This window comes from Dipodomys merriami, unplaced genomic scaffold, assembly GCF_024711535.1.
Source record: "Dipodomys merriami isolate MVZ:Mamm:240054 unplaced genomic scaffold, mDipMer1.0.p SCAF_3, whole genome shotgun sequence".
In the NCBI taxonomy this organism is placed as follows: Eukaryota; Metazoa; Chordata; class Mammalia; order Rodentia; family Heteromyidae; genus Dipodomys; species Dipodomys merriami.
Genome location: NW_027204492.1, coordinates 35,197,469 through 35,224,646, shown reverse-complemented (window position 1 = coordinate 35,224,646; position 27,178 = coordinate 35,197,469). Strand labels below are relative to the sequence as shown.

At 39.2% G+C, this 27,178-nt stretch overlaps 1 protein-coding gene across 1 annotated transcript; it reads right to left on the bottom strand.

Annotated features, from left to right (window-relative positions):
- Nucleotides 1-736: 736 nt before the first annotated feature.
- Capn6 (calpain 6) lies at nucleotides 737-18,227 on the bottom strand. Its single transcript, XM_070038983.1, has 12 exons — nucleotides 18,048-18,227; nucleotides 8,930-9,061; nucleotides 7,320-7,528; nucleotides 5,902-6,094; nucleotides 5,185-5,378; nucleotides 4,851-4,928; nucleotides 4,555-4,741; nucleotides 3,517-3,639; nucleotides 3,151-3,353; nucleotides 2,549-2,670; nucleotides 2,098-2,234; nucleotides 737-1,236 (listed from the first exon to the last, which is right to left on the bottom strand). Exons 1-12 carry the CDS (start codon nucleotides 18,210-18,212, stop codon nucleotides 1,054-1,056), a joined length of 1,926 nt encoding a protein of 641 aa, XP_069895084.1. The 5' UTR covers nucleotides 18,213-18,227; the 3' UTR covers nucleotides 737-1,053.
- Between the last annotated feature and the right edge of the window lie 8,951 nt (nucleotides 18,228-27,178).

The following is a 27,178-nucleotide window of genomic DNA, read 5'->3' as shown; positions in this document are numbered from 1 at the left end:
AACACCCCCAGGGAGTGAAGCTTCCCAACTGAAGAGAATGCCTAAGGAGGCTGGGCTAGGACCCAATCTCAAGTTCCCAGATGGGGTCTTCAGTACCAATGATATTAGGAGACACAGGACAATGGGCTTGTTTGTAAACCTAGCAGCAAGAGGTTTCACATTGCAGTCAGGGGCCCCAAATTGGCTGTCCTATTCCTGAATAGTATCTTGTCTCATCTTTTGGTCTGTATAACACTCAAATTTCCTTTGCCCTTCCTTGCCCACTGTTTGCCTGAATGGTAGTTCGTGCGCACCTATGTGTGTGTGTGAGTGTAGGTGTGTGTGGGTGAATGGACAGAAGTTTTGTCTCACACTGCAGCTTCTTCCACTTTTTTCCTCTTGTGGCACACAGCTGGCTTCCACTGAGCTAAAGCTCATTGACTAAGCACCTAGGAAGCCTCCTCAACATGAAGGTAAAATTTATTATTGGGGGGGGGGGTGACTTGAGTTAAGGTAGGATTATATTTTGTGGAGGTGTGTTGGTGGTGGCAGTGTTGGTGGTAAAGGCTAGGAACTTTAAAGTCAGCTCTACCTACTGAATGAAACACTGATGGTAACACTATATATACTGTCAAGTCAAGGAGTTGGGATATCATGCCAGACCAGCTTGGCCTTGATAACCCTTCTTCCTGCTTCAACATGCCTTACAGGCAGAGATGCAACTGAAAACACCAAATACATCTGTAAGGTGGCTAGGCTCTTGCTATTCTATTGTTCTGCCTAAATCTCACCCCCTCAGAAGTTCTCAAGATGTTTCTTTTCTTTGCAAATGTGTACAATCTCCAGATTGGACTGTCACCTTCCCCCCTGTCCAGCTGCTGGAGGTATATAGGTTATGTAGCTACCGTGCTACTTGGATTGGGAGGTATGGAAAAGTTATCCAAAGAGAGAGAAAAAAATTTAAAAAACTGTTGTGTCTTTTCTTTTCCTTTCAAAGACTGTGAATCTTAAGTAAGACCCAGTACCTGACATAAAATGAAAGAAAATTCTGTCAGGATTCTCTGAACTGGCAAATTAGAGCTCAGTGAGATCAGCGCTGGAAATAACCTTGAAGCTGATGTGGCCTTGCTTGACTTTGGCAGCTGGACCACCCTTGTTACGCAGGTACAGAGACTTCAGATCACGGCAGTCGCTGGGGTCAGCATCCAGAGTAACCTGCCCCAAGAACTGATCACAAAATTTCCTGCTGTTCCACACCTGAAAAGACAAGTCAAGGATAAGCAACCCCTGTGAGACTGGCACCTGCCCAGTGACCTGTAGAACTTAACAGTGAGCTTGTAAAAGATCTTCAAAGGCAAGACACCATTCTGTTCTTTCCTGATAGTCTTTTGTCTGAGAAGGAGCTAGTTCCAAAATGTAGAAAAAGAAAGAACAGCTCAAGATTGTCCTTCACTTGTGAGACAGTTACCTAAAGTTAGCTGATCACAAGTACTTTCAGAAATACTGCCGTACTACAGGGATCCATCCTGATCTACCAATGTAAGGATGATCTAGACTAATACATTCTTACACTCAGGAGATTCTACAGCACATAAGTTCACAAGAGTACTCCTGAACATGTGTCTACACTGAAATAAATCCAAGGAATTCAGGGTGAAGTTGAATAAGAAAGTTAGTATCTTTGCCTAGAAAAAAGTTTTGTTGAGTATAAAACCTGTAAAAACCAGGATAATCCTCACTCTTTTTTAATTTAAATTTTATTGTAAAGGTGATGTACAGAGGGGTTACAGTTACGTAAATAATGAGTACCCTTCTTTTTGAACAGTGTTCCCCCCTTCCTCGTTTTCTTCCATTTGCCCACCCAAGCAGGTTGTAAAGTTCATTTCCAATATATTGTCTACTAAGTATCACTGTTGAATTGGTTCACACTTTGTCTTACCAAGGGTGGTTCTCTTCCCTTCCACAAATCAGATAAACTTATATAAAAGACAACGGGTACACAAATTTTTTTAAGTGACAACAAGGACTAATCAATCATAAACCTACACAAGGTATTTGGGATAATCTAATATCTGGTAGGGACTATGACCCAATAAGCATTCCTGTTCACATTCTTACCTCAACTATAATAGGAATGTCAGTGGTCCTTCTGTAGAAAACAGCCTGTATATCAAAAATAGCATGCACAGTATTCTTCTGGACAGGAGAACGGACTTCCTCCTTTCCACACTTGATGATCAAATATGGGTTTACAGCTGCAACAAAAGTGGCATTTGATTTTTAATAATGATTAAGGTTTCCTTTTCAGAAAGACAAGCAGCTATCTCATGGAGTCAATTGTTATGGTATAAAGCCTCAGCAACAAAGTGACCTGCAACTCAATTCTTTGTTACTTTTTCCTTTCCTATGTTTTCTACTGGAATATAAAAATAAATATGTGCACTGTGTCCAAGGTTTACATCCTATTCTGTACCCTGGTTGACAATAATTTCTGATTATCTTTTCTAGTCATATGCACAATAACAGAATAGAATTTTGTTTCTGAGACCCCCCTCCCCGGGGTCCTTACTTTCATTGGCATACTTCTTTTCCAGGCCTTCAGCGCTGTGAACAGTGATCTGGGTAACTACCTTTGGGTAGCCACGAGCCAGGTTCCAGCAAGACATCTTGGGCATGTCTAAGGTCAGTTCCCTAGAACATCAAAAACGATGTGTCATCTCTTGGTGAACATCCTTTGATGGGACAAGTGTGCCGTGCCTATGCAGATATCGTTGCTGAAAGCTATGAGCTACTACATATGTATTCCATCCCTCATTAAGTATAAATTATGTTTTGAGTATGGTTTGTTTCCCCTGACTTGAAGGTACTTGAAGTAAGCAGGGCTATGAGGTGAAAAGAAAGAACCAGAGAGCAGAAAATACAATGTAAGTGAAAAAACTAGGGCTTATAAGCCTATTCCCCTCAAGCACCAGTTCAGAACTCAGATGAACAGACCTCAACTGGGGAATATTTTAACCACCATCATTTCAATTAGTTGTGTCTTGCTTGAACAGGTTGTCTCATCATTAGTGTTATAGTATAGTATAGAGAGATGAAAAAGTGTCAAAAGCTTTAGGATTGGTGGTGAAGCAGAGAACAAGTATTTGAAGGGCTTGCTTAAAACAACCAAACCTGAGTTGAACAGGCACTTCAGAGAAGATTCTCAGTAAAAATTCGCTGGTACGGCCATGCTGGAACATGGTGGGGACAAGCACATAGTTGCCCTTCTTCAGATACTTGCTCAGAAATACAGTACGAGTGTCAATATAAGTGGAAGTCCCAGCACGCTCCTGGATGTAGAGGTGATGGAGGCGGAATCTGCGGTTCATCTCCACCTAGAAACAACATGGGATAAAGTGCTCCACTCTGTTCAAATCAGTTTCTATGTTTGAAGGTCCTGAATCATTTTCTTTACATCTTCATAACTCCCCTAACTCCAAACAACGAATTTAGCCTCTGATTGCCTTTATTCTTTCTCCTCCAAAAGTCCCTTTTTACCTTGAAGAGCTCAAAACCAATAATGTAATTGTCAGGTCTTCCCATTCTGCGGTAAGTGCGCAGGTCCTTCTGTTGCAGGGACATGATCACCTTGTGCCCATCCTCAGGCACAGTGAAGATATACTAAGGGAAAGAGGCCACCAAAGATCAGAGTTATAATTCCCATTTCAGACAAACAAGCTTCAATTTCATGAAATAAAACAACAATCAGACATAAAGCCTTGAGTTAATTTATGGCCTTACTATTGACCAATTAGGCCTTGGATAATTCATTCACTTGCTAAATATAAATCATACTGTCCACATATATACACAGCCGTCATTTCCCCAGTTTGGCATATGTGTCATGATGAAGCCTCTAATTATGTACAATGCAATGCACACCAATAAAATGTGACCTTGTTCTAGGTAAGAAAAGGGAGGTTTTATGATAGCATTCAGAAGAGTTAACTATGTGAAAAAGAAGATGAGGCCAGGTGCTGGTGACTCACATCTGTAATCCGAGCTATTTAGGAGGCTGAGATCTGAAGATCATGGCCAGCCCTGTCCATGAGACTCTTAGCTCAAATTAACCACCAAAAGCTGTAAGTAGAGAAGTGCCTCAAATGGTAGAGTGCTAGCCTTCAGTAAAAGTCTCAAGGATTATGCCCAGGCCTTGAGATCAAGCTCCAGTATTGGCACAAAAAATATGCATTAAAGAAAATAGTTGGGCAGTAAAGGCAAATGAGGAAGAATTATGACAGCATTTGGAAAGAAATTCTCTCTAACCATTGTGGGATCATCCCAATAAAGCAGAGGTTAAGAGTTATACCAAGCAATCTGGACAGCAGAGGGGCAAGGTAATGCTGCCAAGGTTTGTTTCTTCAAGGAGACATAGTCTGCTGTGTTTTTACAAGCATCTGAGTCTTAATCCCTTGGGATCTTGCTTGATGAATATTACACAATAGCTACAAATGGAAGATGGAATGCTAATATAAAACTCCAGAAAGGACCAAAATGAAACCTGTATTCCTATTGGCTATACAGTTTGTCTTTAACCTGGGGATTCTGCAGGAAGGTATCACGGTTGTTATAGCAGCCTCCTGAGCGGTTCATTAGGGGATCATCATCCACAGTCCAGCATCCCAGCACTGATTCCAGCTCCTTGCGGCCAAAAATAGGTGTGTTCACATTACGGCACACATACAGCTTGTGAAAGTTGCGGCAAAAATCTTCGAGACTCATCCTGAATGGAAGTAGTGCAAGAAAGGAAAGAAGATGGTATTTAATAGTTCACCACTTTCTAGTCCAGGAAGAAGCCCAAATTCCCTTAAATGCAGAACACCTCTCCTCACCAAAATTCCCCATCATCAGACATAACAAGCCCCAGGTTCTTGCGATCTGTTATAGTCAGTTGCTGCCACTCTTCAGAACTAAAGGTAAATAAAGAATACAAGGAGGAGCTATTAGGTTTGCCATTGACTTTCATATAGTAAACAAGTTGTCAAAGGAAACACAATACATGAGCATCAAGCAGGCCTGCTTTATCTTACCTCTAGCTGAGTCATAGACCCCATGCCCAACAAGCACTCCAGATGTCCCTGAGCACTGAAAGCCCACTAGGAGGAATAGGCTTAGAACAACAACAGAGCTTTGGAAATATAGGAGGAAAAGTAGAAGGTCACTCACATTTCACTCCAGGGGCCACTCCATTCCTGTCTTCCTAAGGGGTTCCTTAGGCGAACCATATACAGCTTCTCAGCACTGAAGACTTCCACAAGTCTTTCTCCAAGGCGCATTTTACGAATGTCAGTCATGGTGTAGGTATGGCCCTTTAGAAGACCCCAATCAGTTTCAACTTCTTGTTCCTCCTGACTTGGAGACTGGGAGCAAAAAAGACAAAAGGACATAGGAATTGGGAGATCTAAGTCTTGCTTTCCCCTTCTTTCTTAATTAGTTTATCCCAATGTGTTTATCTATGTCTTCCTATGCAGATTAAATTTACACCCAACCAGTTATAAAATGAAGTCATGGAGATGAAATTAATGTAATAACCCCCCACTTAAACAATTCAGGTTGAAATTACTCAGTGGAGTGTATTACAAAACACTCTGATACAACTAATTTCTTGAGCAAACTCAATATCCAAGAGCTGAGACCAGAGGAATCATTTGCAAGAAGCTATTTATACCAGCTTGTATGCCTCACTGGAATGATTAGTTCAAATAGATAAAATGTTCAAGCTCCCCAGTCACCATGCCAGGGCTATGTGCTTATGTTAGCTTTCTGAGTTCCATTACTGGTTTTTCATGGATCTCCAGGTTAAGGGAAATGTTCCATACTAACTTTTGTAATCTCTTAGTGAGAGCAGTAAGGGTAGAGTAGTTGTTTTGAGTGAACACAAACCTCAATGGAGCAGCCAATGAGACCTCCTTTGGTGAATGTTTTGTACAATTCGCCAAACAGCTTGTACTTCTCCTCAACAAGCTCCGTGTATCTTCCCTTCTGCATATCAACAGTCTCAGCCAATGTGCCCGTGAAGTCCACAATGACATCACTGATGGTCAAACCATCCAGAGCCTCATAACAGCCTAGCAACCTGGGGGGGGGGGAGGGGTAGTGCGGGGCAAATATGCAAGGTTATTTTGGTAGTGTTATTTTTTCCACACTAAGGACATTATCTTTCCAAGAATTTAAATGGTCCCTACTTAGAATTTTTCCAGATAGCTTTTCTGTATATATAAAATAAGAGGTTTTTGGAAATTATTTGAAATTGAGATTTCTAGGTGGAGGCTGTTGGTGAAAGATAGTCCATAAAGAGCCAATGATGATGATGTAGAACTATAATCCAAGCTACTCAGGAGTCAGAGATATGAAAATCTCTGCCTGAGACCAGCCTGGGAAAATCTTAAAAATAACCTAAGCAAAAGGGTTGGGGTGTGGCTCAAGTAGTAGTGTGCCTGCCTAGCAAGCATAAGGCCTTGAGTTCAATCCCTAGTAGCACAAAACATATAAGCAAAACAAAAAAGATTGCTCATGTAGAAACTTCTTCCTACTGACAGGCATTTCACAAGCAAAAAATGCAGTGGAGCCAGAAACTGGTGGCTCATGTCTAGAATCCTAGCTATTTGGGAGGCAGAGAGCCTAAGGATTGTGGAGTAAGGCCAGCATGGGGGTGGGCAGAATTTCATGAGACTCTATCTGAACCAATAGCTTGGCATGGTGGTATACACCTGTCATCCAAGCTACACAGGAGGTTGAGATCAGGAAGATCATGGCACCAAGTCAATCCAGGGAGAAAAAGTTTGAAAGATCCCATTGCAATAGAAAAGCATGGATGTGGTGCTATGTACTGGTCATGCCAACAATAGCAGCAATTATAAGCAAGAAGGTCATAGACCATGCCAGCCTAGGCAAAAAACAAAATCCCATCTCAAAAATAGCCAGAGTCAAAAGAGATAGAAGTATTGTTCAGCTGGTAGAGCTCTTGCTCAGCAAGTGTGAAAACCTGAGTTCAAACCCCAGGATAGCAAACTAGGTGATAATTGCATATGATCAATAGTAGTAGTAAGAAAGATTTAGTAGTAGGATTAGTAGTAGGAAAGTATCTGGGAGAACTAGGGGAAGATTAAGGATTTAATGGAGACTATGCCATCTAAGATATCTGAGACCTAGGGCCAGTCCCAAAACAATGTTATGAACCTGACTTAAACAACCCAATTTTAACTATGAAGATGAGTTGGTAGAGAATGAACTCCGAGGGACAAACAGGGGTTTTCTTTCCTCATATATCCTAACCAAAGACTAACCAACCATCTCCTTACTTTGCATAAGCTTTTTCCAGTAGAGCATTCCAAAACTCATTCATGGAGGTGGAGAAGGAAAAAACCAGATCTCCATTGATAGTGGGTAACAAGTCATCAATCACCACCTCAGTCCACTCTCCAAAATGCCAGAATCGGAAACGAAATATTCCAGCATATTTATCTGGCTTGCGAGGATCCCACTCCTGTTCCTTATGATTGGGAATTGTCTGGAAAGGTAAAAACATTCAGTTCCATGTTGTTACTCCACACCATATCCAGATACTGACAAAAGCATGTGACAAAATGAAGCATTCCTGATACACCTAGACTAGGGGATTTTTGTCTACAATATCTATTTCCCAAGTTCTGCTTTGCTGAGGATGATATTACCGTACCTGCTCTGAATATACAGTATGGCTGGGCCAGCAAGGCAGATGTTTCTGACAGATAATCAACCATAAACTAGATAATAAACAACAGACACTTCAAAGATATTTATAATTACATGTGAAGACATATAAACAACACATTTAAAAGAGTAAGACCATCCATCAGAAAGAATGACATCACCCCATTTGTTAGGAAATGGAAATACTTGGAAAAAATATATTAAGTGAAGTAAGCCAGGCCCAAAGAAACATAGGTCCCATGGTTTCCCTTATTTGCAATAACTAGTATATGTGTGGGATAAGTAGAAAAGGTCAAAAGCTATGTACATATGACCAGATAAGATGAAGTTAAGCGAAATGAACCCCAAGATAGGGACACAAGTGGTTTTTTTTTCTTTCTTGCTATTGTTTCTAACGTATTTATAAGATACCATGTGCTTTGTATGTTCCTCCCCCATGGTATAACCCTTGTTTTCACTTTATTTGATGTTGGTATAATTGGGGGAGGGGAAGGGAAAAAACAAAATGTTTATGGATACAGGTTGAACCATTTAACAATGAGGTGTACAAGGCACTATGTTGAAAAATGAACTTTACAATTTAGGCGGGGGTAGCGGGAGTGTAGTTGTGGAGGTGGGAGGGAAGGGATGGTGGGGTAAAACAAAGGAGGAAGCAACAATGCTTGATAAGAAATTACACATTACCTTGCTCATGTAACTGTAACCCCTCTGTACAGTATTTTCACGATAAAAAACATTAAAAAAAAAGAGTTCAAAGAAAAGAGTAAGACCAATCAAAATACAAGCCTTACTGTAGTTATTCTCATATGTCCATTCTAAAGCATTCATATGGAGTGTGGAATATTGATTTCATTCAATGACAAGTAACAGTAATGCGATATTGAAGAAATTCTTTTTATGTACCAATTTCACATTTATAGTCTAAAATTGTTTCTATGAGGAAAATGCTCTTTGTTCCAAATATGTCATCATTTTGAATGCTACCGGACTCTGAAGGGAATTTTTGTGTTCATAATTTAGTAGAACATTTTCAGAGATCTATTTCCATCTTTCTCACCTCTTCTGTTTTGCATATATTTTTGTTAATGACTTGCTGATTCCTACTGGCTTTACATCCCCATAGGTACATAGAATGCAATTATGAATACTGAGTCAAATCAGTGAGAATGACAATAAAACATCCAGTATAGGTGACAAAGCAGAGTAGAAAGGAAATTACCTTTGTCCAGTGAGCTTCCTGAACAGCCAAACATGAAAATGCAGAAATCATCGGCTTGTGTCCCAGTCTCCCCTGGATTAACTGGTGGTGACTAATGTTTCCCACAATCAGACGGGGGTCATCACAGATGTCCTGTAAAAACAACAATTTTTGTAGAATACTCTAGAAAGAGCTTCCCAAGAGTCACTGTGAGCTTAGCTAGGCAGATTGCCTCCATAGAGAAGATTGGGCTAGGATCTTCACAGCGGGGTCAAAAGGATTGTAAGGAAAAACACAAAGCAGTGAATCATTTAGCCACAGGAAAAGGGTCATGTGGGAAAATGACTAAAGAAATGTTGAGGATGTAATGAGATAGAATGATAGGTGCTAGTGGATAGTCCTTAATATTGGGACTTGGAAGAGTTTTCATTATAGCAATGAACTTTGAAAGATGAGAAGAGCATATTACATTCTGGTTCTATTTTTATCAGGGCAAGATTTTCTGATGTACCTCTCCTTGGAAGAGTGATTGTATTTAAGAGACAGGGGCTGAAGGAGGTAAACGTTAATGCATCTGCCTTTCCAGGAAAATGAGCTAGGAGACCTTAGAGGAAGTCCTTTTCTAACACACAGAAAAGGCAACAGTAGTCTCCATGGCAACAAAACTCCCCCCCCACATCTTTGGATGGGTATAGATGATAGAAGTATTAATAGCAAATGTTACTAGACCATGCAGGGAAGTACGTCAACAGATGCTTTCCAACTGTATATATTCTAAAGGGATCTGGGCAGAGAGGAGGGCAGTGTTCATTTTCAATGTGTATATTTTCTTTTCACCCTGTGAGTAGAAAAAAGAAGATCCAACTAATATAATTATGACAGAATGTGATAAGGGCATGATGGACCCATTTTTAAAGTAAAATTGGTGCCTAGCGGAAAGATCTTCAAAGTTCCTCTGATAGTAGATAGAATAGATGCATAGTGGTGGCAATGCATGAGCAGAATATAGTTAGGCCAGTACACACAGAGATATGGAGGCATAACAGAGAAACAGACCAAGACAAAGGCATAGCAGCATATTTGATAGCATATACTTGTGAACATGACTGTGTCTCAGAATATCAGCACTTGAAGAGTTCAAAGGCAGGACATACCAAATAAGCCTTGATAGGTGGAGAAAGCTCCGTGGATAAGGCAGCTGGCTGGTACCTTGACATTCTGCTTACCCAGCAGAAATAAATCTTAGTCTCGAATGGAAAGAAAATCTAGACATATACTCTTTTAAAATGATTAAAAAACGACAGCTATATTTTTCTGATCCTCAACCCTCCTTTTTAATGGATATAATTCTGCCTGATGAAGGGTCTGGTCTACAGAATGAAGCATTCCATTTATTCTTTAAAAGCCAAAATAACTCTGGAAAGAAAGAGGCATTCTGGGCAAGGACAAGTCCAAACTAAAGATTAATTGAGCATCCCTCTGCCAAAAGGAGATGGTTAGATGGGTTTTCAGCTTTAGATTTTCTGGTCTTTTTTGTTTAAGATCCAGGTCTGGAGTCTAATCACTATATTTTTTTGTCTTAGGAGAAAACTATCTTCAGTGTTTTATGGGTTCTCAGCAGCTCATTTTTTTTTGTTTATTGAACATGCAGCAGGTGTGTGGGATGAGTGAGATCCCCTCCTTTTCTTTTTCTATCTTTTTTGCTTTTACTACAAATGAAGCTAATAAACTAAGCATGGGTTTTGCTTTGTACATCAGATGATCAGATGTTACCATTTTATTTGGAACATGAAGCAAAGTTATAGATTTCATGAGTCTAGATGAAACATACCACAGTTTCCTAGCATGGAAAAAATGATAACGTGAACAATTGCATAGGAAAAACTACGCATTTCGATTAGTAAGGCAAGATATTTGCTGGCTTTCTGCAGATACTTGTGGTTAAGACTTATTTGATATTGTCTTAAATTTTCCTAAGACTCATTTCACAACAAGAGTCTAGATTCAGTCGATACTTTTGATATATCAACTTCTCTTCATGACATAAAGAGTCATGTAAGTAAGGGATATACATTTATATATAATTGATTTCATTTTGAGGAACTGGATGATTCCTAGTTTTTCCTAACCATTCTTCATACATGAGATCTGTTTAACAATGTATTTAAAGACATGAATAGATCATGTAATGTCAAAACCAAGAGAAATTGTAGAAACTAACTACATAATAAAATAGGCTCTGAGAGGGGCAATAACTTGCTTCTCTGACTAGTTAGCTACTTAGTAGGACACTAAATCTGAAGTTTCTGATTCTTCCCATGACCACACTAGGAAAGAAGTAAGCTCTGGCCTTGGCTAGCCCATCCCTTTGCTTTTAGACTATCCATGGCCCTGCATAAAGGGATTACGCAGCAACCTGAGGCAGATGCTGCCACAAATTTCAGTCAGCCATCCCACTCCATTTTTCTTGTGAGATTTCTTAGCTTTTGGTTCCAGGATAAATATCACCATTAGAACTTGACCCTTTCAATCCAACACACTAAATATAAATCAGTCTTAGATTATATTTAAGCATCATGATGAGAAACACAGGAGACAAATACTAAACCATTATCTTCTACCTCTTTAAGGAAGTGAGTCATTAAAATGACTAGAAAACAGCCAGTGAGTTAGAAAGGGTAACAAGCCAATGCAAATCTAATATCCAGAAGAATTGTTTGGTGTAACTTGAAATTAATGAAAAGGCTGTTTCGTGACTTTTCCTGTACTTTTGGCCATATTGGATATCTTCCTATTGGAGTTAAGAAAGGACGACTGGAGAAATTTCTCTGTGACTGCAAGCTGAAAGACAGAGTGCATGCAGATGGGACATTTCAGACTGAGCTATGCTGGAGAGGTAGGAGTGAGGTTGGGGGAGAGGTCACAGCTCACAAATTCACAACATTTGGGTGGCTTGGGAGTACTGTGGGGGCTGGAGATGCTGAGTTCCTAATGGCTCCCAGCTGTGTTGGCACAGTTGAAATTATCCTTGAACTGAGCTCTTATGTCAAGGCAAAATAATTTCTTCAGGGGAAATATACACAATTAAGAAGTTGAACACCATGAGGAGGGCTGGAATGGACCACACATATCCACACCCAAATCCAAAACCTTATGTAAGTAAACATCTTCTTTAGAAAATAGTTTCACTTAGTTGAGCATTGAGGACCCTCCCGATAATCCTCACCTCATCCTAGTTTCCAGAGGCCTCTTGGAGAGGGGACTCATGTCACTCTAAGAGGCTTCCTTTGCACCAGCCACATCCAAATCTTTAGTGATTTTTCTTTTGCAGGTGAAACTTGCTAATAATAAGCATTGAGGTTCAGGGTAAACATTAGGGACCACAATAAAATAAAATTTTCTCTAGAAAGCCAACATCCAGAAGAGTGAATGCAGCCTGAAAAGTGCTACATACAAGCTAGCAGAAGCAGAAGCAGAAGCATGGCAAGCTCCACAGATGGTACATTATAGCTAAGCAGTCCCAGAAATTTCAGTGGTTAACTTGAATTGAACTGCCATTTAGGACCTAACGACTTTATGTGCTGGTTCAAACAAAGATTATCTTATGTTTAAAAACTGACCCATCACCAGATGATACACTTAAATGTAGACATGGGTTCAGCGACCAAAGTTACTCATCTCTAAAGGGATCCCCTTTACCTGTTGGGAATCTGTGTGTATATGAGAGTGCATGTGTGCATGCATGCGCCTGCTCCAGTACTAGGGCTTAAATTCAGCGCATCAAGTTCAGCTTGCTTGCTCTTGGCTAGAACTCTACCACTGAGCCATACCTGCCTTCAGTCTGGAATTTCCTGCTTAATTGGAGATGGAGTTTCATAGAGCACCTAGGATTACAGGCATGAGCCCCTGTCACCTGGCTCTCCTGTAGATTTTTACTTCTACATGAATATTTTATCACAAGTTCCTTTGTAACTCCCCCAAGGAAAACCCAGTAAAGAGCCTGAAAATCAAATCTTAAGCTTCTGCGTTCAACCACGACAACCAAATCACTACATAATGAATTTTTTACTTTAATCTTCAGACTTCTGGGAGGAGAGTCCAAGTAAAAAAAAACCCAAAGCACTTTATTAGAAAGAATTACATATGTATGCATTGAACTGTTGATCTACAATAGGAATAAACTGATACACACTACAACATGGCTGACTGAAAACTTATGCTAAGTGCAAGAAGCTTCTTAAGTTTATGAATCTCTTTTAAGAAAAAAGTGTAGAATTGGCAAATCTAGATAGAAACTAAAAGTCTATCAGGGAAATGCACCCAGGGATCTTATTGGAGTGATGAAACTATTCTAAGTCTAGGTTGTGATAATGCTTGTACAGCCCTATAAAATTACCAAAAATTATTGCATCGAATGTTAAAAAAAAGGTACATTTCACAGTATATAATTATACTTCTCAAACAAAACACTAAAGTTTTTAAAATAAATAGAACAGTTGGAAAGAAGATCTGGGCCTATTTCAGTCCTTTTGATTGTGTAAATAGTGGAAAACAGAAGTACTTACGTGGAAGGATGTGCTCTCATAAAGAAAGAAAAGCAGTTTAGTCCTGCATTCCTGAATAAAGAAGTCACATTGACCAGGTATATGTAAATTTTGATTAGCTCAAAGAGAAAAGTGTTTCCTTCCTTTATCATTGTCTCATACAAAAGCCTATTTGGCTTTTGACATTTCCTCTGATTTCTCTCTCCCTTCCTTTCTTACTTCCACCATTTTAATCTAATACAGCTCATCACCTTCCTATGTCACCCACATAATATAGTAAAATGGTACCAGGGGAGAATATTATCCAAAAGAAGGGTAATGGTAGGAGAGAGAATTTAAAATTTGACTGGGAGTGAATTAAGTATGATGGAGCATGCATATAAGCCCAGCCACTTAGGAGACTGAGACAGGAGTTTAAGGATAGTCCAGGAAAAACTAGTGATATTTTTGTTTCAACGACAAAAATATGAACAAAACATATGGCTGGAGTGAGGACCAAGCAGTACAGTGCTTGGCTACCAAGCTCAAGGCCCTGGATTCCATCTCCAGTACTGGAAAACAAGACAAAACAATCCACCAAACTTACCCAGGAGAACTGACAGAAGATCTTAAGCAGGTACCCTTTGTTCCCGCACAGCTGGCTGTGCACATTCCCATGAGGCCTAGCTCTATTTCAGTCGGGGATTAGATGTGTCTGACTTTAAGACACTATTGTAGGTGGATATGAGTCAGTCGGGAAGAATGCCAAAGGGGCAGGAAGAAGCTGGAGAAGAGATTTCAGCAGGAATTTGGCAAGGCACGTTTTAGCCTAAAAATCCTACCTGCAGCCTTCCAGTCAAACTGCACCTTAGTATAACTCAGATCTTATTGTTTATTAGACTTAAAATTAGGGCTCCATGAGGACAGGAACAATAGAAGCACATAATCTCAAGTAATGTACTTGTGTACCCAGAGGCTAGAAAATAGTGACCCTTTGAATCACTGGAAGAGTTGAGAAGAGTTTCCCTCTGGAGTTTATGGGCAGATGACATCACTGAACTGTCATAAAAACATATTTGTCAATCCTTTCGATCTAAAGCAATGAAGGAAGCTGTTTAAAACAGGTCGTGAAAAGGAGGATGGAGGGGAGGTGACTCTAACCCCGAATTGGAGTCACGTTTGTTCAACTATCAATATGGAAGTTTTCTGAATGCCTCTCCTAGCATGTGCATGACCCTAGGTTTAATCCTTAGGAATGCAGGGCTGGGGGAAGGGGGGTGGAGAAAGGAGAGGACAAGAGAGAGACAGGGACAGGGACAGAGCAACACAGAGAAAGAATACCAAGTTATCAAGTTAATGGTGCTGCCTCCATATTGGAAAGTTCAGAAAATAGTCTTGGTTGAATGTGAGGCTATGTGGCATGCTAAGGGACAAGATGTTTATAGGCTTCCCTGTAAACTAGGATCTCAACTTTCCCAATGAGGGAAAGGGGATTCAATAACCCATTTAGTCTTGCTGAGGCAATTCAGAGAGGCCCAGTACTCTTTCAGCTTTCCTAATGAAAGGTCAGAGAATTTTGATGTGGATCTTGACCACAGGCTTGGCCTCCATTCTAGCAGGAAGGGAGTCTACATCTTTCTGAGAAGGTTCAGAGAGTGGCCCAGAACCTTATTTTTTCTCCTACTCCCCACAAAAGGCCCCTTTCCATAGAGCAGGTGCTCAAATATGTCTTAAGTGACTTTCCTTCAGGGGTTCATTGACACTAAACATACATAATGTTATCAAAAGGAAGAACATGGATCAATTAATAAAACAACATCAATAGTGAGGAGGAATGTGAGAATTGATTGGAAGGAAGCTACCTATTTTGTAATGTGAAAAGTCACAAACAACTTTCCTGGACATAATAGCATGTGTGATTTCAATTGAAGCCAGGATTCAAATCTCATCTTGTTATTTAGCTTCTCTTGGAGGCATAATTTCCTCATCCATAAAATGGACAAAATATTTATTGTTATTTTTTAATCAAGAAAAATTATATCAAACTAATTTGAACATACCTACCTCATGAAGCAGTGGTAAATAAGGGTGAAATGAACTGGAACAATGTGTAGAAATAGTACCTGACCCATAGTAGGGATGCCATAAATATTGATTTCTTTTTCTACCCCTCCTTACTTGTTTCTTTTCTCTTCTCCTCAGTCTGTCTCTGTCTCTCTATCTCTCTGTGTCTTTGTCTCTCTTGTCTCTCTGTCTCTGTCCTGTCTCTCTTTCTCTCTCTCTCTCTGTCTCTCTCTGTGTGTCTTGGTCTCTCTCTCTCTCTCTCTCTCTCTCTCTCTCTCTCTCTCTCTCTCTCTCTCTCTCTCTCACACACACACACACACACACACACACACACACACACACACACACACACACACTTTCCCTTATTCCAGAAAGGGGATTGCTTACCTCAGAGGGAAAAAAATGGACTAGTGTCACAATTAAGGTTTTTCTTTTCTTTCCCTCTAATCCAGTTAAGATTAAACCACAGAATTTGTATGATGAAAGCAGAGGACAAAGGGATGAGACAAGAGAAAGAGGGAAGATGCATCTATAGACAAGCCAGCACAAGAAACAATCTCTACTTGGTTCACATCTGGGAAATGAGTTCATGTTGACTTGCAGTTTTGTACTAGATCTCTTCCCACCTACTTTACTCCCATCAAGCATTCCTTTTCTTTCCTTTATCTTCACTTCATTACTGTCTATTCCTTACCCTATAAATATTTTCAAAATTGTACTGTTTTTAAAAAGACACCTACCCAATAAATTTCTCAATTTTCTGCTTCCTTTTCAGCTACTTTGGCCCTACTGACATCTTCTCCCTTATGTCCAAGCATCATAAAGCTGAAACAATCCTCATTATCACCATCTATTCATAAAAATGGCTCCCACATGACATATCTCTTTTTCTCTGTGTATTTTTGGGAAAAGGGGTCAAAAAGGTCTCACTACTCTAAATATCTAAATACTAGTTAAATTATTCCTCATGTTTTATTGAAGAAGAATATCTGCATAAGTGACAAATATAGGCACAGAAAGTCTCACTTTTTTTTTTTTTTTTTTTGCTTTGGGATTGAACCTAGTGCCACTGAGTTCGGTGTACCACTGAACCACACAGTCTCCAGTCTTGAATTTCCTGCTTTGTGAACACACTAAGTCTCAGCAGTGTAACCAGTGTATTTTGGCACCACCTTGTGGCCATCTGTATAAACTGAAGTAAATATTGGAATTACATTCAGGAGTTGAAGCTGTGGAAATTGCAATAAAGGGTCACAGTTGGCTCCTTAAAGAAGACAAACAAAGGGCTGTGATGTGGCTCAACTGGTAGGGTGCTTCTCTAGTAAATACGAGACCCTGAATTCAAACCTAAGTACCACTAAATAAAAGAAGGCAAGTAATGAAGTGGTCCCACAATCATGAACAAAAAGATACCCCATTATGTAGATTTTGTGACCTTTTAAGAATTTGCATTTCATAATCTCTCCAAATGGCCTATAACATCCCATCACTGACATTGGGAAGGAGCTCAGGTAGAATATGCATCAGTTCAGTTTTACCAATTAAATATATTAATGATGCCCTTCATTCTCCAGACCCATCACCATACCACCTTATCTTACTGTACATGGTGCTCTCATTCCCATACATCTTGTGAAGGGATCCTGAGACCTGCTTTGACATACAACATACAGATGTTTTATAGAGAACCATAATGACTATCAGTTACTCCTAGGTACTGAAAGACATGCAATTCTATGTGGATCCTACTTTACACTGTGTAATGATACAGGGGAGGAAATCCAAAAAGCAGCTAAGCCTCCTTCCCACCAGTGCAATGCACACCTTTTACTGTACATTTCATTTCATTATCATCATTATATGAGGAGATTTACCCCCTCCCTCCACCATTGCTCTAAAATTATCCTTAAGTTGCTATAATAGGCAACTTACTAAAGAAACCAGAATGTAGTTGTGTTTAAAAAAAGAATGTAGTTGCTTTTGGCTACCTTTATTTTACTCAATGGAGCATTCAAAAAATTGAAATATAAAGATTTTTGGTGTTGCTGTGTCAAGTTTAAATTAAATTAAAATCTGACAAAAATTTGGCTAATATTTAGCTTTTCTTAAGCTAAATGCAGCCTGTAATTTCCTTTATGAAAGGTGATGGATATGTGAATTCGTTTAATTGTGGTAGTTTTTAAGTGTGGTATTTTTAAGTGTGCAGCTATATCAAAACATCATGGTGTATCCCATGAATGTATACCTTGTTTATGTATAGAGAAAAGAAGAGCTAAGGAAAGGAAAGGATAGAGAAAGGGGAAAGGAAGAGTGAAAGAAAGAAAGAACTAGTGAAGAGATAAAGAAAAATATAGAGATAGACAAAGGGAAAGAGAGAAATAGAGAATAGAAAAAAGATTGAAAAGAAGATATAGAGAAAGGAAGGATGAGATAAGAGTAAAAAGGAAAGGAAAAGGAAAAAAATGACTTCCAAGATTTCCCTACATAGTACATTAGTCAGTTTAATTTTGAGGAAGGAGGCCAAGAGGGATACCATGTTGGTAGGGAGTTACCTGGGGACGTTTCCATATCACTTTTCCTGGAAGCAGTCTGTTGTAAAAAAGCGAATCATTTTCAGGCAGAAAGGTTGGGTCACAGAAAAGTATGCTGTCTCTGATGCACTCCTGCTTGAGTTCCTGGTACTTCTGGTTTTTGAAGAGCTTCAGAGGAGGACCCATAGTGTCAAACTATGCCTAGAATGAAAAAAATGTTTGCCTTTGGAGGAAGAAATTTTCAGGTCTTTCAGGGATTACATGAAATTGCAGCAAAGGGCAGTCATCATTCAATTCTTCCCATTGCTGGTTACTTCCAATTTGTCTTTAAAGGAAAAGTCACCATTTAAGTAAGGCATCAGATCTGTAACTCATTAATATAGGACTTTGGTTAAGTCACTTGGCCATTTCCTGGCCTCAGTTTCTTTATCAGCCAAATGGGACAAGATTGAATTTATCAATGTCATTGGAAAAATAAATAATAAAATAAACAAATTAATTAAACATGTCTTCCTTTATATTTATACAGATATAAATATATACATATATATTTGCTTTGAAGTATTCCTTGCTAGGATAAATATAAATAAAATATAAATATAAAATGTATTTGTATATTTATATTCAGATAAAATACAAATATAAAAGTATATTTATTTTTACCCTAGCAAGGAATACTGCAAGACAGTACATATGAAGACAATTTTCCTTTATATTTACACCAATAAGGAATAATTCAAGGCAAAGCAAAATTTTAAATTTGAAGACCAAGATAAAATAATCGCTTTAATATTTTCAGAAAAAGTGACTGCCAGACAGAGCCACTTACTTTGTACTGCAGGGGACAGGCAGCCTCTTTCAATTGTAACAAGTCTTTTTACACAATTACTTTCTTTTTATCATTTAAAAAACTTTTTATATTTTACCACTGGCCAAGAAGGCCTAATGCAAGACACAGAGCTCAGCAGATGGCCTACAAAGACAAGAAAAGATGGAAAGATTGTATGGTCTTTTTTCCTTCAAAGTCTAATGTACAATCATTTGCAGACTATGAAATCAAAAGGCAGACTCCAAAATTCAATTACACTAATTTGATGAAGTATAGATTCTTATCCCATGGCAATGCATTGTTGCCTTACAAAAAAAGAAGAAAGAAAAAGCAAGAAGGAAGAAGAAGGAGAAAAAGAAGAGGAAGAAGTAGAAGAAGAAGCAGGAGCAGCATTAGAAAAAGAAGGAAGAGGCGGGGGAGGTGGTGGGGTGGAGGAAGAGGTGGTGGTGGAGGAGAAGAAGGAGAAGAAAGAGGAGGAGGAGAAGACAACAACGATGACAACTGTGGCGACATGAAGACAAAGACTTCACTTTCTAAGCAGAGAAACAATATAGTGGTTCTTCAGGCCGATCAGAGTGCCCCACACTCAAATGTCCTGAGCTACTGGTTTTTATGAAGATAATTTGAAAGGCAAACTTGATTTTAAATAGTCTTGTGATGAGAATAGACATCTCAATGCCTTTACTAACTTCACAAAGAGTGGTGAAATTTTTAATTAGTTTTAAAAATGTATTTTTAGTTAGCATCTAGTTAGCATAACTAACTATATTCTACAATGCGGGGAGACTTGAAACCAATAAAAACTTGATTATGATTCCAGAATGGTAAACAATGGAAAATGAAAATTTGCAAAAGCAAAAGACAAAACAAAAGTTGGGTACAGAAATGGTGGGACAAAGGGGAACAAATACAGCAGTGAGACTCACTAGACACTATGTTAAAAATGAACTACACAACCCGTGCGTGGGGATGGGTGGGAAAAACAGGGAGAGCCAGGGAAGGGTGACATTGTCAAAAAGAAATGTATTCTTTACTGACTTATATAACTGTAGCACATCTGTACATCACCTTTATAATAACAATTTAAATTTTAATAAGTTTTTATTGTGAAAATACTGTACAGAGGGGTTACAATTACATGTGCAAGGTAATGAGTACATTTCTTATCAAGCATTGTTGCCTCCTCCTTTGTTTTTCCCTTACCATCCCATCCCTTCCACCTCCACAACTACACTTTCCTCCCTCCATCCCCCTAAATTATAAAGTTTGTTTTTCAACATAATGCCTTGCACATCTCATTGTTGCAATGGGTCCACCTGTATCCCTATTTAAACAATTTTTTCCTTCCCCTCCACAAATTATACCAACATCAAATACATTGAAAAACAGGGGTTATACCGTGGGGGAAGGACATACAAAGCAACAAAAAAAATCAAATGATACCTTATAAATACGTTAGAAACAATAGCAAGAAAGAAAAAACCACTTGTGTCCTTATCTTGGGGTTCATTTCGCTTAACATCATCTTATTTGACTTAAATTTTTAATAAAAATAAAAGTTAGCTACAATTTTTCAGTGCAAGCGTTCAGGATCATAATGAAATGTCTCATTGATATAACAAGTCCCTCCACTTGAAAACCATAAAAATTCAATTTGTCTTTTGCAATGTTATTTGTAATACATGCACAACAATTATACACTTTTCTGAATTCAAGGAATAAGAAGCTAAACATTATCATGATTTTCCCATAGTTTTATTTATAGACAACCATTTTGCAAACTGAGAACTACAGGGACACAACAAAATACAGAGTGCTAGCCATTAGTTCAATTAACTTCTGCTTGTGTGTTTTAAATATAAACATGGGTGGTATATCACTAATTGTTTTCAGTAAAGCAGCATCTGAGCCAACCTGAATGTTTGCCCAGGCTTCTTTCTGCAGTTTGTTACAAATGGTCCCCAATTTTCATATGTGCTCCCAGTTATAGTCAACACTATGTGTCTTTACTTTCCCTAGAAGGTTTGATGGATTGCCAGACCGAGAACTGTAAATTTGGGAGAGTCTAAGGCAATTGGGACATTTAGTTTGCCAGAACCTCAGGTTCCCTGAGCCTTCTGATTAAATGAGTAGTATTTCCTGCTCTTAGGAAAGCCACGCACCCTGTCTCTCTTGCTATCCAGTCGCACAGTGAAGTAGATTAGAGCCTGTGAAAGAAGCAAGAACCTGTGAAAGAAGTCTGTTTTAAAAAGTGATGATGGGAGAGCAACAAGGGAAGGGGTAACAATGTGCAACAAGTAATGTACTCATTGCCTTACTCATGTAACTCTAACCCCTCTGTACAGCATCTTTACAATAAAATAAATTTTTAAATTTTTTATTGTGAAAATACTGTACAGAGGGGTTACAGTTACCTGAGCAAGATAATGAGTACATTTCTTATCTAGCATTGTTGCCTCCTCCTTTGTTTTTCCCCTACCATCCCATCCCTCCCAGTGACGGTCTGCACATAGAAGCAAAGTCAATTAAAAAATCAGGTTAGAGAACATCTATCCCTCAGTTTCTGCGTAAGTACAACGGGAATATGCTGGCTGCCCTGCTGATCTCAAAATGTCACTGCTCTAATAAGATCTAAGAATATTAAGTATGGTGGTATACTTTTTAATTGCTAAAGAAGAAGTTAATGTAGGACAGTAAAATTATCAAACACTTATTTTTACCAAATAAAATCCTTTTCCCATCCTTAGAAGAAAGTGAGGAAATTCAACCTTATGCATTAAATAAGATGTCTATTGGTATTTTTTTAAATCCCGTAAAATGGACCCTCAGCTATTACTTGCTTTCGTAGATGAAGAAACCTATCCTAGAAGTCTAATTTTACAGTCCTTTGAGAATCTAATTCTGATTTTTACAGAATGTTATGCATGAAGGACTCTTAGGAGCCACGTAGTAGAGCAAGGTGATGGGACATGACCAAGGTCATACAGAACAGACTTGGCACTATAACTGGGACCTATAGTTTTTCACCATAATTTTTTTAAGTCAAGGGGGAAAGGAAGTAAGGAAAAGCCTGCAAAGACAAATCTTCTAGTAAGATATGACTTTTGAAAAACTCTCATTATCTGATTGCAAAAAAAATGCACTTCAGGAGCTGTGTTTTTGAACTGCAAGCTGTCAGAAGGTGAGATTATTTCAAATCAATGCTAATCAAATAAACACTGTTGGGGGAGTCACAAAGGGGCCTTTTATGCTTTTAATTTAAGAACAAAAAACTCACAAGGATAGGGAAAGTTGCTTTTTAACCTATTCCTGAAGGCTTTCCCCTGAAGTCCAAGAAGTAATAAAGAATGTTATTCAAATCCAAAGGAATCACACACACTTTTGCTGCACACATGCACATTAGCGTTCACGTGCTTTCATGCACACTCCACACACTAACTGCCAGATGAGTGAAAGAGTTAACAGTTCCTAAAGATTTTTTTCATTTGTTCATTTTGACTACAGTGTCCTTAATTTCACACAAAGATTAGCAAATAAAGTATTAGCTGAATTGCAATCAAATATTGATGCAAACAGGGATGCTTTATCCTGAAGCCCAAGGTGAATGTCCAAACAGTAGAATTTGTTGAGTTTTCCTAGGTGCTTTGCACCACAGTTAAAACTGTTCTAAATCCTCTAGATCCTAACAAGCAACGGCTTCCTTTGCGATGTGTGGGCAGCATCTTTTCCTGGCCTGTGCTTAAGATGACCAGCAATATTCAAGTAGGCCCCCTCCCCTAAGCCCCTAAAAACAGTGCATTTGCAGGCAGGGCTGGAAGACACAGTCCTAACTTCAAAACAAAATTTAAACCAAATCTAGAATGAAACAAAATCATAACCAGGCTAGGAACTGATAGTGGAGTAGCCAAAATCAACCTGTCACCAGGCAGGAGGGCTGCAGGCTGTGCAGACAAGAAGTGAGACAGCCTAAGCATCACTTCTTCCTGGGCCACAGTGTACCCCTTTAATGCAGGGCTTTCAGGCATTGATGCGTACACTGGGGCTCCAACACTGAGCCTGCTCTTGAATCATAAGCCTGTGGCTGTGTAGCTGTGAGTCCGAACAAAATAGAAGGAACTCCAGACAATCAAGATGGCCCTCTCCCCCTCATTTTCCTCTCCCAGGTTTGTCTTATCTTACCAAGTATTTACCATGAGCCTTAAGCAGAAAAAACAAACAAACACACATTTACACATTGAAAATGGATTCATCCATATATAGACCACGAAAAATTCTACTGCCAGACAAGCACAATTACTCACCGCACACACACAACTAACAATTCCGAATTCTCTCGTTTCAAGTTTCTAAACTGTTGCTAATGTGCACAGTTAGTTGGTTGAGACAAAACCATCAAATTACAGCTGTGAAGTTTTAATGAAAGTGAAAGGCCCTTGGCTTCTCGAAGCTACTGTTACCAGAAAATAAAACTCTAGGCGAAGTTTGTAGATACCCCTCTCTAACTCACCTAAGTTTTCCCAGGAGCCTTGCTGCTTGCTGCCGCCGCCGCTGCCACCGCTGCCGCCGCTGCTGCACTTAACCAGGTAACCCCACTAAGTGTGTTAGGTCAGTGCGGCTGAACAAAGATTCTGGCTTTCTTAACCTGAGAGCTATATGGGCTGTACCGAGCTCTGCCCACAAGGGGAGGTGCCTCGAGGCAACTTCAGGAACCTTTGCCCCGCCCAGCAGAGAGAAGCTGATCCGGAGTCTGGAGGAAAATCTGGAAGGCACCCCTGCCAGATGTGCAGACTGGATGCCCACTCCACAGCCACTCACCAGCAAACTGGAAAACCCAGAAATCCACGTTTGAAAGCCCTTTCTGTTCCAAAGAGAAATCGGACTTTCAGGGAGGGGCGCGGGGGTCTAATGGGTTTCAGACTTTTCTGTCCCAAGGTTAATCCTGCAGATTTGGGCATTACAGGAGAGAGGATATGGGGAGAAAAATGTCGGAATGGTTGGCAAAGTGAGCTGGCCTGTGGACATGCCCCGAATACACACATGTACAGTAGGGATGAGGATTTAAAAATGAGTGGGAACCAAAGCTCACCTGTGGAATGCGGGGAAGAAAAGGTTACTTTGTGAAAGTGCAAGTAGCATTTTTGATAAAGGGCATAAAAAAGAGAAGTGAATGGAGTTAAAACAGTTAATTTTCCAGCAACAGTTGCAATGCAGATTCTGGCGAGGAGTGTGAGGGGAAAAGCAAAGAACTATTGTTCTTGGTTGTTCTGAGAGTTTGAAGCTTCAGTGAGGTGTTCAGACCAGGGTAAAAACTATGCTTCCTTCAAGTCATAGTCAAGATCCTGTTCCCTTTTTCTGGATACATTCATTGGGACATGATTCCAGGCATGTGTGGGATTATTTTTTCATTGAATTCAAGTGTGAAGGCTCCCATCTTCTTTACCAGCTCTCCTATTTAAGGGGAAGTTTGCCTTTGAATCTGAAATTAGTACCCCTGCCACTACCTCTGCACCAACCCTCCTTCTGGTTAGGGAAGGAAAAGAGGGAGGGAGAAAGGGAGAGAGGGAGACAGAGAAAGAGAGAGGAAAAAGAGAGAGAAGAGAGAGAGAGAGAATCTAAGAACAACAGAAGTATGCTGTTCCCACCCACTGGCCCCATACCAATATTTCACGAAGCAGATCTTAGCTTTTCTATAACACAGTCTCTGAGAACTCCCCATTGACATTTCTTTACATCTCCTTTTGTGCCTTCTATGCCAAGTTGGAAATCAAGCTAGCATTTAGGAGGCAATACAAAAAGCCCAGAACATAAGAGAATTGGGACTTTAAATATTACCACAAAATTTGGCTCAAGAATAAAAGATTCCTATGCAGGATTTTGGTTTTAAAATCAAGGGAGGATGTTTTGTCTGGGTTCATCTTCAACCATCTCTCCAGTCTCTATATTTCCAATATGTGAGAAATCATAGAATGTGAAAATTCGAAGGAAATGTAGAGACCCCCATCAACTCTACTGCTCACTGCAAAAATGCATGCTGTTAATCTGCAACACAACCCCCTCCATGTAAAGCAGTTTATGCCTATTTGGGCAGTTCCTAATTGTTAAATTCTCTTTGTTAGACTGAGGAAAAATTAACTTCACACAATTTCTAATTTCCCAATCACATGGCAGACCTTTAGAATGTATGTCACAAACCCCCAAATCCTCCATCTTCTGGGATAAACATCCTCAGGTCTTTTAAACTATGCTTCATAGGATATCATTTCCAGATCTTTTGCCACTCTGGTTATGGTTTAAGCAGAAACCTACTCAGTGGGTAGTTTGGAGCTTAATTAAAACCCTCTGTGGTTTCTTGCACGAACTACTATTGTATGCCTGATCCTATATTTGTACAATTGATTTAATTTAACCTATATGCTATGCTTGTATTCATTCTTAAAAGCCAATGTCTTGTTTGTTTCAATCTACTCCCTTTCTCAAACTTTGTTTTCACTATTGCACAATTATACAGTTATTTTAAAAACATGTTCTTATGTTTCCTAGATATTCAAATATTGTACATAGATTTGCATACTGCATGTTTATCTATATTTTATATATTAAAAAAATAAAGACTTTTTTATTCCTCAAAAAAAATTGCCCCCTTGGGGGCAATCTCACCCTCACTGAGAATGCATGCTCTGTATCACTAAGTTTTTAATCTGTGTATTTGATCAGCAAGAGTATAAGTGCACTGAATGAGATAGGGTCCAGAGATAACATTTCAATGTAACCTTAGAGTCTTGCCTTTATTACCAGTCACTTTTAATTGTGTTGTTCCAAATTGAAGCAATCCATGTAAGTCTTGCTACCACCCAACTCCTAATTTTCCATCTTCTCTATGAGGATATATAAGACTTTTTCAAATATTTTGCTGAAATACAGACACATTATGGATCAGTATTCTTGTCATCTCCCCTTCTAGCTATCCATTCACAAAGGAAATGAGCTTAGTAAGGCATGACTTGCTTTTAGTGAGCTCATGCTTATCCGTAGTGATTTCCGTTCCTTTTCCAATGTTTTACAAATGACCTGCTTAATAGTGCATTCTATATATTTTCCAAGGATCAATGTCATGCTCACTCATTTATAAGATTTATATTTTGAGGGGTTGGGAAGGTGGCTCAGTGGTAGAGTGCTTGCCCCACATGCATGAGGCCCTGAGAACAATTCCTCAGCACAATATAAACAGAAAAAGCCAGAAGTGGCACTGTGGCTCAGGTGGTAGAGCACTAGCCTTGAGCTGAAGAGCTGAGGGACAGTGCCCAGGCCCAGAGTTCAAGCAAGATGAAAAAGAAAGAAAGAAAGAAAGAAAGAAAGAAAGAAAGAAAGAAAGAAAGAAAGAAAGAAAGAAAGAAAGAAAGAAAGAAAGAAAGAAAGAAAGAAAGGAAGGAAGGAAGGAAGGAAGGAAGAAAGAAAGAAAGAAAGAAAGAAAGAAAGAAAGAAAGGAAGAAAGAAAGAAAGAAAGAAAGAAAGAAAGAAAGAAAGAGAGAAAGAGAAAGAAAGAGAGAGAGAAAGAGAAAGAGAGAAAGAGAGGAAGAAAGAGAGAAAGAAAGAAAGAAAAGAAAGAGAAAGAAAGAAAGAGAGAGAGAGAAAGAAAGAAAGGAAGGAAGGAAGGAAGGAAGGAAGGAAGGAAGGAAGGAAGGAAGGAAAGAAAGAGAGAAAGAGGGAAAGAGGGAAAGAGGGAAAGAAAGAGAGAAAGAGGGAAAGAGAGAAAGAAAAAAGATTTCTATTTTGAATCCCTCAATACCACCACCTACCCTTAATAAAATCTGGACATTTATCTGCCTCACTGCACCTCCCATCTCTTCCCTTTTCCATAATTTCTTAAAGGTCTCCAAGACCGGTGCTGGGATTCCAACTGTACATTCTCTCAGTAGCTTCTGATGTAATTTGTGTGGGCAACTTGAACTCATTGAAGGGAGCTAAGTATTCGCTTATCTCCTCATCTACTTTGGGCTTTAATTCACTTTCCAGTTCAAAGATCATGCTCCTGATGGAAAGGTTAAGTAACTTGCCCATTGTCACACACCTAGTAAATTGACAGAGCTGGTATTTAAATACTGCCTTTTCTGACTTTGAAGTCTGGCTTTTAACTATAAAATTCTATGTAGTTTTCACGTACCAAATGAGTACCATGGGTACTGTGCTATCAGTTCCAATGGAGGAGACAACTGTTCTGGTAAGAGCAATAAGGGCAGGTTTTTTTGAAAAGGTGAAATCTTGAAGAATAAATAGGATTCCAATAGGATGAACAGATGATATGTGCATGTGTTGGTAGGGGTCG